Source organism: Homarus americanus, unplaced genomic scaffold (genome assembly GCF_018991925.1).
Source record: "Homarus americanus isolate GMGI-L3 unplaced genomic scaffold, GMGI_Hamer_2.0 scaffold29703, whole genome shotgun sequence".
NCBI classification, from domain to species: Eukaryota; Metazoa; Arthropoda; class Malacostraca; order Decapoda; family Nephropidae; genus Homarus; species Homarus americanus.
In genome coordinates, this window is record NW_024718832.1 from 564,148 (window position 1) to 576,557 (window position 12,410).

Consider the following 12,410-nt stretch of genomic DNA (forward strand, 5'->3'; position numbering starts at 1 on the left):
ATTTCAAATACAGGAAGTCACTCTCAATATCTTGAGACTGTTAAGTATGGTACAGCTCTGAATTAGAAATGAAAAATTTGAAATATGACAGATTTGCAACCTGTGATTTTGTAAGTTGAAGAACTAGGTTGATAGAGTGCCCTGTTCATACATTAAAAGGGCATATGGGGTCTGTATATTGAATGAGGTTAATTGGGAAGAGTATAATGGAAGTTAAATGAAAAGATATTATCCAAAATGTATGCAGAAAGGTTACTAAAAGTGCTGATTTTGCAGAGTTCATTTCTTGTGATTATTGCTTAAGCTTATGATTGACACTCTAGCTGTTGGCATGAAACGTGATTTACTGACAGTAAAGAAGTGCAACTTCCATAGCTTTCTTGAAGTATTTTTACTGGGCTTTGAGTATCATTAGTTTTTGTAGATAATTGTTCTTCTACAATCCTGTAACCATGAAATTGTATATACAGTATAATAATTTATGATCTATGCTCTGTTTTTAGCAAGATTGGCTTGATGAAATTGAACGCACTAAGGCTAACAAGGTAACTGTTGACAAACAAAAAGTGGAACGCGCTCACCTACACCAGAAGGAACGGCAGCAGTCCCTTAGTAAAGAAGATTCTCTTGACAGCAATAATCGTAAGTAATGGTGGACACTATACTGTACAATAAACCCTTGTTATTCGCGGGAGATAGGTTCCAAGGAATGGCGTGAACAGGCAAAACCGCTAATAGCAACTTATACTACCTTAGTGCACTACTGTATACCTATACCAAACAACCGACCAGACGTGGCAGCACTCATCCCCTCTTTTAACTTATCTAATAAGTTGGGAGGTGCATCAGTCTATCACAGGTATCCCATGCAGTCACAAGACAGCATTAACCAATTGCAACACGCAAGCCTAGGCCCACGTTACCCAAGCAGCCTTCCCACCCACACACCCAGCATGTGAGGATGTGGCTGAGCATGAATCAATCTTTCTTAACTCCTGGAACCTTTGTCCCAAGACCTGGAGCAGAAAACTATAGAGATTTTCTTAGAATTTTTCCAGAAATTGCACATTATTTCATCTTTGGAATTTGTTCCCAGACCTGGAGAAAAAAATGGAGAGAGTTTCTAGAATTTCTCCGAATTTTTCCAGAAAATGCGCCAGATTTTCAACCTCAGAAACTTATTTGTAGACCCAGAATTGAGAACAGTTTCCTGAAAAAATTCAAGGCCAATTTTAATTCTGTTTATTAGAGAGTTCCGGGAACCTGGGATTCTGACAAACGGAGAGGTTACTTATCATATTGATTGTCTCCACTAACTCCACAAGTCACCTGCCAGTTTGACATTTAAATATTAATTTTTTCCTTTGGCCCCCACCCGACACCAGACACTGTAGTAAGTGAGACAGTCTGCACCACCTCCCCACTTGACACTACAGTCTCTCCTCAACTTACAACGGGGTTCCGTCCCGACGACCAGGTCGTCGGTCGAATTGGTCGTAAGCCGAAAAAGCAAAAAAAAATATAGACATTCTAAAATGAAATACAGTACAGTAAAAGTAATCAATAATGAAAAATGAATAAAGTGTTACTGTGAACTTACCTTTAATGTAGCCAGCTGAATGCACACAGGGCTTCAATAATTTTTTAATTAAGCATGTAGTCTACATTAATTGGATGAAGCAGAGGAGGAGACAGGGCTGGGTGGGTCATCAAGTTTGCTTTCTTCAGACAGGCTAACATACTTGATTGCTGAAGGTATTGGATCATCTTTAGGGAGTGAAGAGGCAGCAGTGGTGGGACGTGAAGAGACAGCAGTGGGGGACTTCTTAAAAAATATATCCAATTCAGACTGCACAGTTTGCCTTTTCTTTTCATTGTAAATCTCCCTGTAGCAAGCAAGTGCATCTTGGATCAGTCTGTCAACTTTTGAAAAACTCTCAACATTTTGATCCATTTCTTCAAACATTTGCATCCCCTTATTAATAGTAGCAAATGCCTCTGCCATTTGTTTCACTGAAAACGTTTGGGGGTGCAGGTTCTTCTTCATTTTGTCTCTCTTCTTCCTCTACAATTTTCTGTGCATCCAGTTCAATAAGATCCTCGTTACTTAGCTCTTCTGCTACACTTTCCACCAACTGCTCAACATCTTCATTATCAATTTCTAACTCCAGCTGTTGACCCAACTCCACTATCTTGTTACTAATCTCAGAAATTGCTTCATCTTCATTAAATCCTTTGAAACTGTTCACATATCTTTTCAGTACCTTTTTCCATATTTCATTCATGCACTGACCTGTAACCTCATCCCATGCTGCAGCTATGTTCTTTGTACATTGCAAAATGTTGTACTCCTTCCAAAACTCTCAAAGCGTTTTCTCACCTTCAGTAGCAGCAACAGCGAAGGTTGTACGTAAATAATACGCTTTAAAAGCAGCAATAGCACCTTGTTCTATGGATTGGATGATAGAGGTAGTGTTAGGTGGAAGGTAGACTACCTTAACATCAAGGTGCAGGTCGTCCAGGTGTGGTGGGTGTCCCGGAGCAGTATCTAAAATTAATAAAATCTTGAACGCAACCCCTTGTTGCAGACAATACTCCTTGGCTCGTGGAATGAAACAACTCAGGAACCAAACCTCAGACAGTGCTAGGGTCATCCATGCTTTCTTATTACTACGCTAAAACACTGGCAGTGTGTGCTTGCTGACATTTTTAAAAGCTACATTCCCCCCAAACAGAAGTGTGATTCGGTCCTTGAATGCCTTAAATCCTGACATGGTGTTCGCCTCTTTGTGGATGTATGTCTGTTCTGGCATGCGCTTCTAGAATAAGCCAGTTTCATCCACATTAAATACAGCTCCTCCCTGACTTACAACCACCCGTACATACGACCGCCTCAGTTGTACCAAAATTTTGTCAAATTACGTATTTTCAAGTCCTAACGTCAGTGATTGCGCTGTGTACTGACAAAATTTTCGTTTGTAATTCACTTTAAAATGGCTTGCAAGCTTAAAAGTGAGAGTTTTGTGGTGCTGAGAACAAAAAGAGACCCCCATTTTAGATTTTCTATGTATTATTTAAGCATTTTCGACATACGACCATTCTGACTTACGACCTGGATTTGGGTCCCTAACCCCATTGTAAGTCGGGGAGGAGCTGTATTTGCTCAGGCAAATAATTTCCTTCCACGATGACACGATCTAGCTCCTTAAAAGCTTCGGCAGCACCCACATTAGCACTTGCTGCCTCTCCACTCACCTTTACACTGTGGAAACTATAATGTTTCTCAAACCTTTGGAACCACCCATGACTTGCTGTGAAGTTTTGGTCGCTCTCATCTCCTGCCTGCTCTTTCAGGCTTTCGAAAAGGCTTCTTGCCTTAGCCTGTATGGTTAGAAGGCTAAAGGGTACCGGTACACGCTTTTGCAGCTGATCTTCCATCCATATCACAAGTAATTTTTCCATCTCATGAAGAGGACCTTGTCTTTGCTTCATTATTATAGTTCCTTTATAGGTGCTGATCCTTTCACTACCTCATGAATTCGTTCCTTGTCCTTCAAAATTGTTGATATCGTCGAGTGAGAGAAGCCAAGGTCGCGTGAAATGGTTGCTACCGTTTTTCCATTTTCATATTGCATTATTATTTTCATTCTCATCTCAAAAGTAATCGACTGTCTCCTTTTCTTATCAGCACCACGAGAACTCTCACTTTTACGCTTGTCAGCCATTTTAAAGGGAATTAGAAACGAAAATTTTGTCAATACACAGCACGATCACTAACAACAACAACGACCAAACACCACTGAGCGAGCTACGGCGTGGATGCTGTACACCACGAGGCGGCCCAGCCCACACTGTCGTACGGGACCGAAATGTTTCAGTACTAGAAAATACATAATTTTGAAAATATTTTATACGACCACGGCAGTCGTATGTCCGGGTTGTCGTAAGTCGAATATGTCATAAGTCGAGGAGAGACTGTATATCAGAACTATAGATTCTTAGAAAACCCCAGATGTATTTGAATTAGGAGAGTTTAAACTCATCTCTCATTGTGTACCTTATGAATACATTACCAATATATCCCCATGGAATCTACTGCCGTAAAATTCATCAGGTGTGCCTTGCTAAATACTAATGGACAACTAAATGTCGGAAATTGTCCTAGTCTCTAAAGTAAATAGAGACTAGACAATTTCCGTCTGGCCGACTAGCTCATCAACTGACACGGAAAATGCCTGAACTCCTGATAAGCCAGTCTGTCAATGTTGGTGTGTGTGTGTGGGGGGGGATAAAGTATTTATATTATAATGATTTTTTAAATATCCCAAGCTTTACAAATCTGCAAATGTTTTAGATGTGAATGTGACATCCATTACTTGACCATATTATATGTAAACAGTGTTTCAGACAATTTGCTTCAGGCAGCCGTTGATATAGGTATATTATTTTGTAGTCAATTGCTTTATTGTCTAAATTTCATATAACATAATGAAACTCAGGTGATGCAACCTTGGATGGTATGGGGAACTGTTTTTCTTTGCTTCCAACTACCTAAAAACTGGCTACATCATTACAGCATTTACTGATGAGGATGAGAGCCTGAATCCCTTCCAAGAGTCACAACCACCTTCCATGGGACCTCCTGAGTGGGTATTAGAACTGCCTGAGGATCTGGATCAAGCTATTGCCCAACGAAACTTTGAGGAAGCTGTCAGCCTCATCGACAATGGCCGTGAATATTTTAACATGGCCCCAAAAACACCTGCTTATAGTGAGATGAGGTGAGGAGAAGAAATATGTTTACAGACAGTCCTTGAGTTACGACCATCCAACTTACAATCATCTGCACTTATGAACGGGATCCCAGTACCACCGCAAAAAATTTAATTAAATTTCCATTTTTTACATTATTTTCATTATTCTGTATTGTTTAGCATCACTTTATTTACAGTATTTTCATTATTTGTTATGTATGGGATAATATTTATGTTTTGTATGGAACTAACACTGCTACAACTTAAGAACAGATCGACTTACGGTCAGCGTCCTAGAACGTATCCCTGTCGTAAGTCGGGGACTGCCTGTACTGTGAATATAACCCTATATTCTTCATAGATATACTGTGCTGTACAGCCTTTACTATCAGCTCATCCTATTTAGTTTTGTTACACAAAAGTTTTTGCTTTTATAAATCTTGTGATCCTCTCTTCTCATCATTCACCTGCCTTTTTTATTCTTTTATTCTTAGCTATTTCTTCTCCCTCTCATTCATTATATCTCCTCCTCTCTCACTGGCAGCTGGTGCTCATATGTCTTTCTTTTCTTTAGGTCATCACTGTGAGTCTCTCTTCTCTTCATTCCCCAGGTTGTTTTGAATTATTATTATGTTGTACCAACATTATGTTGTACCCATTGTTTTACAGTAACAGTTTTGTGACATTAGGTTGCCACTGATGAATACAGTATTATGATGTAAATGACGATGATGATGATGAAGGCAGGGGAGTTACAAGTTCCCCTCCTCTGCTTCAGAAGAGGAGGCAGAGGAGAGTGGAGGGAGGTCAGAGCTGGGAGTGGCAGGAGGAGGGTCGTCCATGTCAGAGTCGGGAGGAGGAGGTGCACGAACAGGAAGCTGAGGCTTTCTTGTTTGGGTGCCTTTCTGCGGCTGGATGAAGGTGGTTGAAGGCGTTTGGGAGCCATAACAAGCACGAAGAGCAGAGTAGCAACGCTTGAGACGTACAAATGTTTATCCTGGGCTGAGGCGGAGCGAGCGGGGCGCGTGGGCCAGCCTCCTTGGACAAGAGAGACACCTTGCGGGACGCCACAAAACTCGCACGCTCCCCGTACTGGCCGTAAAAATGCTGCTAACTTTAAAACTACCCGCAGACATTCTTGGGTACATCCAGGGTGTCATCCGCAAATAATAGAGGACCGCGAAATAAAAATCCGTGAATTATCCGGGTCACAGTGGTCCCTCGGTTAACGAACGGTTCGGTTAACGAATTACCTTCCATAAGAATCTTCAATTCGGTTAACGAACAAAAATTCAATTAACGAAATCCTAACAAAAATCACGTTTTGTTGTGAGCATCAGCTGATCAGATGATGGGGTACTCTGCCAATTCAGTAATCTGTTCTATGTTTACATTCATTTCCAATGGAGTAAATATCAATAAAGTTGTGCTATTTAATACTTTTGCATGTTTTATATTAAAATTATTAGTCATTTTAACATTTATTTAACATACTGATAATATATGCAGTACAATACAGGGAAGTAGTTACAAATGTCATGTTTTGTTGTGAGCATCAGTTGATGCTCACAACAAAACGTGATTTTCATAAGGATTTCGTTAATCAAATTTTTTTTCGTTAACCGAATTGAAGATTCTTATGGAAGGTAATTCGTTAACCGAAATTTGTTAACCGAACCGTTCGTTAACCGAGGGACTATTGTACTGCATTGTTTTATCTCTCATTTAATAATTTCCAATGTTGTAATTTGTAAATTAGTATATGAACATTCACTGGTCTAAATACAGTACAGTAATTGTACTTATATTACTTCCTGGATGAAAAAAAAATATCTAGGTAAACCTGTATTCACTACACTTGTTTGATTAAAGTTGGCCTCTTTTAGGACTGCAACTCATGGGGAAAGTGAAGGTGACTTGTTTATTGAATGTATTCACACTTGTTAAATGTGTAAAGTTTTGGGAATTTAGAATGTTAACATTAAGTTTTATGTGTGAGAATAACATAACAATACTGTGTTCTTTTCTCTTTTAGGCGTGCACTTGAGGGTAGAGTGCGAGGTTTGGTTGAGGTACTACAGGCTGAATTGCGGGTAACTCCAGAAAAGTCTCTCCAAGGTGGTCCTCGAGCTGCTCGCAGAGCCACAACATTACTTGTTCATCTTAACAAGTCAAGTCAGGTGTGTGCTGTAATGTTGTCATGACTGTTAGAGAAAGAAAATATTTGCATTGAGAAATACATGAAGACAGTGAGTTGTGTCAAAGATTTTGAAGCTGGGATATATAGTGGATTTGTTGAGCTGATGTAACAGTACAGTATGGGCATCTGGCATGGTGTCTAGATCACAAAAGGATGAGGCAGCTTAGTAGCACCAGAAATTACATGCTTGAAAGCAGCTGTGGGGTAAATAGGATGTAGAGAAGAAGAAATAATTTGGAAGCCAACAGAGTACAGTGGTCCCTCGGTTAACGAATTACCTTCCATAAGAATATTTAATTCAGTTAACGAATTCCTTACGAATTCCTCTCAACATGTTTTCGCTTGCACACCAGCTGGAATATAAGTCCGCCAATACAGTAATCGGTTCTAGGGCTTAAATTCGTTCCTATTTGAGTAAATATCAAGAAGGTTGTACTATTCAATAATTTTCCAAGTTTTATATTAAACTTTTTAGTCATTTTAACAATTATTTAACATAATTGAAGCACAGGAAACTAGTTTTTGGTGCGCCAAACAGCCACTCAGTTCATCAAACAGGCGTCAGTTTGTATCTCTGGTCAGTAGAGGTAATATCTTGCTTGAGACTTTCTTGAACATAAACTATTTTTACATTTTTACAGTACAATTATTGGTCATTCTGAAATTTATTTAACATATTGACAATATATAGTGCAGTGCAGTGCAGTGTTGATTTAAAGAAAATATATCTTGAACTACACCTCGTGAACTTAAAATTTTATGGGTGAAATGACGGCATGAAGCATGGGGTGATTTCTCTTCCACCCCTACTTCCTTCTCTTCTCCCTTCTCCTCCACCCCCACTTCTAATTCCCATCATCGTCATCATCAACCAGGAGCCTTCTACATATACACCTCAAAGTAAGTGTACTTTACTGCATTTAATTTTACTTTGTATGTAATTTTCGGTGAGCTGGAACCAATTACCCCAAATCTCATGTAAAATAAATAATTGTGTTAAGGGCAAACACAAATGGAATATAAATTTCTTTGTACACAAGTAAAAATGGTCAGCAAATGTTATTCTCGGATTTGGCGATTCGCGGCCATTTTGAGAACCTAACCCCCATGAATTTGAAGGGCTTACTGTACATAGGCTTTGTGGGATGGTGATTTATGTTACTGTTTTCCATTCTCTAATCATGTACCCATTAGTTATATATCCAAGTAAAAATGTCCCCCTCTCCTGGTCAGCAAATGTTATTCTCGGATTTGGTTCGATTCGCGGCCAATTTTTTGATTGAACCTAACCCCCATGCAAACAGGCGTCATTCACTGTAACATCTTGCTTGAGCTTCAACTAAACTGTGTTTCCAAGCAAATTATTGGTCATTTTGAAATATATTTTATATATTGACAATATATAATGTGCAGCGTTGATTTGAAAATAATCTTGAATTAAACCAGAGAGCTAAAATTTTATGGGTATGGGGTGTTACCCCAATGTCATCATCATCCAGGAGCCTTCTACATACACCTCAGTAAGTGAACTACCATTTAGGAAATTTTTGATATATCATTGAAACAATTTTTTTGTTTTTTGTTTTTACAGTATTCCAATTCACTTAGATATAGATGAAGTAGCAATTTTTCTTTCTCAAATTGGGATAATTACCCCCACCACCCCCCAAAAAAATTATTAATACTGTAATAATTTAGGATTCACATACTGTATTTAGGCTCATTTATTTTACATAAATTATATTATCTTTACAGGCTTGTGAATTGTTCTTGGGTCACAGAGGAGCTATCTTGAAAGCAGGCCTCAAACGGTTACGCTTGGAAGGAAAGACAGTGCTGTATGTTCGACAGCTGTGCTCAATTTTTTTCCACAATCTATTGGAGACTGGACGAGAATTTAATAAAGCTTTCCCAGCTAATCGCAGTTGTACTTCAGGTAATTATTTTTCAGATGTACTAATCATTTATTACATATCTGATGTAACACAACAGCCAAAGGATGGTAACAGGAATATAAATTTTAGGAGTGGTTGATATTTTCTGAATCAGTAGTCACTTGTTACTTAGTTGAATGAATATTGTGTGTAAGATTTTAAAGATGTTATTAGTAATGTGCCAATAATCTATTGTATAATAACAATAATCATATCATTCCTATTGTATATTTATTTAGCACAGTAAAACCTTACTGAGGCAGACTAATTGGGGGGAAGTGATGTTCGGGATAAGAGGTTGTCCACCTTAGAGAGAAAAAAAAAAAAATTTTAGGAAAGAAATACATGTCTTTTAATAAAAAAAATAAATAAAGGTAATGTACAGTACACAAAGTACACTGCCTCTTCCAGGTTGTCACTCCCAACCTTCCTCATTCTCTTAATGCCAGATTTTTCCTGGTCCACGTTAAATTTCATGGCACATCTGTGCAACTTATCTTTCAATTTTCGTATATCTGACACTAAATGCTTAGAAATTCCATATTCAGCGTATATTTGCGAAGGAGTAGTACCCTTTTCTAGTTTTTCAGTCGCCTTTAACTTTTTGTTTACTGATAAGGTCTTAGCCGTAACCTTCTCACCACCCTCATGGACATCAAATACTTTCTTCGGGGTCATGATTATTGTCTAATTTTTCAATAAAAATGCAAAAAATATGTATGCTACTACAGGCTACAACATAATCACATTACTGGCAATGTCAAAGTAAGTCTGATAATAAAGTTGGGCACATCTAAATGGCAATAAAACACAATCGATGGAGCGAGAGAGCGGAAGAGATGCTATCATGGGCGACGCTAATTTATGACTGAGCATATCCCTTTGTTTACCAGCATGGGTGGCGTGGGTGAATCACGCAGTCTGTCCACCTTAGTCCCTTGAAATTTTGGCTCAAGGCAGACATTAAACACCTGTTCTGGCAGGTAACCCCCCTCAGTGATGATGTTTGTATCTCTGAAAGTTTGTAAGTTAAACATTCTTAAGTAGAGGAGCACCTGCACAGTATAAAGTCGCTATATATCCCGACCATACTATTGAATACTGTACAGGGTACTTATACACTGTAAATCAAGAAGTATTTCTCTCTCTCTCCCAAGATGGTAATGGTGTAATGTTTGCAGAGTTGTAAAGTACCAGTAACTAAATAAATTTACTTGAGTACTGTACTCACAACTTTCTCAAACCTGGAAAAATTCCTTATCCCCAGAATCTATTCCGATTACTGGGAAAAGTTTCCGGGTGTCTAAACTAGACATCGTGCACAGACACACACTAGCCCACTTCCCCAGAATGTTTCTGGGTGCTGGGGATGTCTTTTAAAGTCTAAACTACCGGAGTCGGTAAATGCAGTTTTAATTACAGTATGTTTGAAACTATACTTCTTTACTACAATAATCCAGAATAGTTTGTCTAAAAGTTTGGTTTAATAAATACAGGTACGTATATTAAAGAAAAAGAAAAAAATTATACGTATTTGGGTGTAAATGAAGTTATGTGTCACAGCAAAGATTGGTATTTTCCACTCCCATGGAGCTGTGGGGGATTAGTGGGTCTCATGTAACTGACCTGACCTGACCCAATATCAGGTGGAGGTAGGGTGGGGGATTAGTGGTCTCATATTACTGACCTTCTGATGGATTGTCAGGTCACCCTTTCTTGGGTAGGGGATTAGTGGGTCTCATAACCTGAAGATGTCTCGAATAAACACGAAACCTAAAGTATTTTTCGGGAGATTGTGATAAGTATACTATAAATGAGCAAAGTTGTATCCCTTCAACATTACATGACAACATTTTAAAATATGGAGTGAGAAAGGTGTGGGTGATTAAAAAAATGGAGTGGAAATGAGTGTTGCCAAGCGCTCCTCAACAACTGATATTTAATTCGCTACCACACAGTTACACACACACACGCAAATTTGTCATACAATAAGACCCTCACTCCTAATGATTGCTGTCTTAATTCCCGTGTGTGTGTGTATTTAATTTAATTTAATTTCTTTTTTCTTTAAGCATTTGTGGTTTGGGCTCACAATGAAATAAACAACTTTGCATCTATGTTCTCCCGTCATGTGTTCACCACTCAATCCTCCATCACCACAGTGGCTGAGTGTGTCAGTCAGGCTAACCGACACTGCCAACAGGTTAGAACAATAAAATTGTTATACATGTTGAAGAAAGGAAATCCCTGTACCTGTAGTAACAAACAAACTAAAGTTTGGTATGTGTTACTTATTTAAAATAATGAAAAAGCTTTATAACACATGAAGTGAGAAAGTTCTATAAGAGCCCATTATTTAAATCTAATATTGTACAATCAGTATATCCACAGAAAGATAAATTGCTCTTTTTACCATTTATATCTAAAACTTAATGTGTACTTATCCTTAAACTTTTTCTCTCTAAGACTGAATGAATGTAACTGCTTTATATTTATATACAGTATGCTGAATAATCATAGATACAATACCACATTAGTATCCCCCCCCAGCTGAGATGACATGGCAACAGTTGTATCTCTGTAGTTATAAGAGTACATATTAATTCTTTTGACAGTCTTGAGTACAGTTTCTTGAATCATTATAAATTATGCTTGTGGGGCTTTAGAAAATCAAACACAGGACCATTAGATTGCTTGCCCAGATTGAAAGCCATTTAATTACTATGTCCAAAGACTTTTAATATTTGTTTGAGTGTTTAATTGGTGTAGTATAAAAAAATTAATAAGCCAAGTTAAATTATTTGATGTTACTACAGTAGGTACAATATTTGATTTACCATAATGGAACAGTATTTATTACTTACAGCTGGCAGTTATAGGTCTAGATGTTACATTCGCTCTTCATACCCTCTTGCTACGAGATGTGGAAAAGTGGATTCGTGATGGTCGTGACAAGATGATAGAGGCAGTGAAGCTTCGAGGACAAGAAGATACCTGGAAGACACAGAAGTTTGAGAATAAAGATCAGCTTAATAAATTCATAGAAGATATGAATGATATTGGAATTGCAAATATTCAGGCATATATAATGGGTAAGGAGCACATAAATAACTTGTTGTTTATAAACCCTGAGGGGAAAAGTTTGATTGCCATCATATTCAGTGGAGCATAATAATTTTTACAACCATTCAAGCTGTTTCATTTTGTATTATTAAACTAACCATATGTGTGTGCGCATGTGTGTGCATGTGCATGCATGCATGTGTGTGTGTATGTGCGTGTAAAATTGATTGGTATAAGGGGGTAGCATGGGATGGGACGTCTACTACTTTGTGGAGGAAGCCGGTCTTCTACACAAGCTTTGAATTTTATTTATTAACGTCCAAATAGGTTTTACGAAAGTTCTATGTTATTTATTACAGTAAACCCTCGATAACTCGGTATGGATATGGTCTCGGAATGTATTTCTGTACAGTATAGTGTAACTCGGGAAATGACGCGATATGTAAAATTATCTGGGAA

General features: G+C 38.1%; 1 protein-coding gene across 2 annotated transcripts in view; it reads left to right on the forward strand.

Moving 5' to 3' along the window:
• Positions 1 to 12,410, forward strand: part of LOC121859844 (exocyst complex component 8-like) — a 31,579-nt gene that overhangs the window by 12,150 nt on the left and 7,019 nt on the right. For both annotated transcript variants that reach the window (XM_042356807.1, XM_042356808.1), the window contains exons 7-12: positions 504 to 642; positions 4,577 to 4,781; positions 6,790 to 6,934; positions 8,710 to 8,890; positions 10,961 to 11,091; positions 11,755 to 11,980. In XM_042356807.1, the coding sequence (XP_042212741.1) occupies positions 504 to 642; positions 4,577 to 4,781; positions 6,790 to 6,934; positions 8,710 to 8,890; positions 10,961 to 11,091; positions 11,755 to 11,980 (1,027 nt within the window). The remainder of the gene's footprint in view (positions 1 to 503; positions 643 to 4,576; positions 4,782 to 6,789; positions 6,935 to 8,709; positions 8,891 to 10,960; positions 11,092 to 11,754; positions 11,981 to 12,410) is intronic.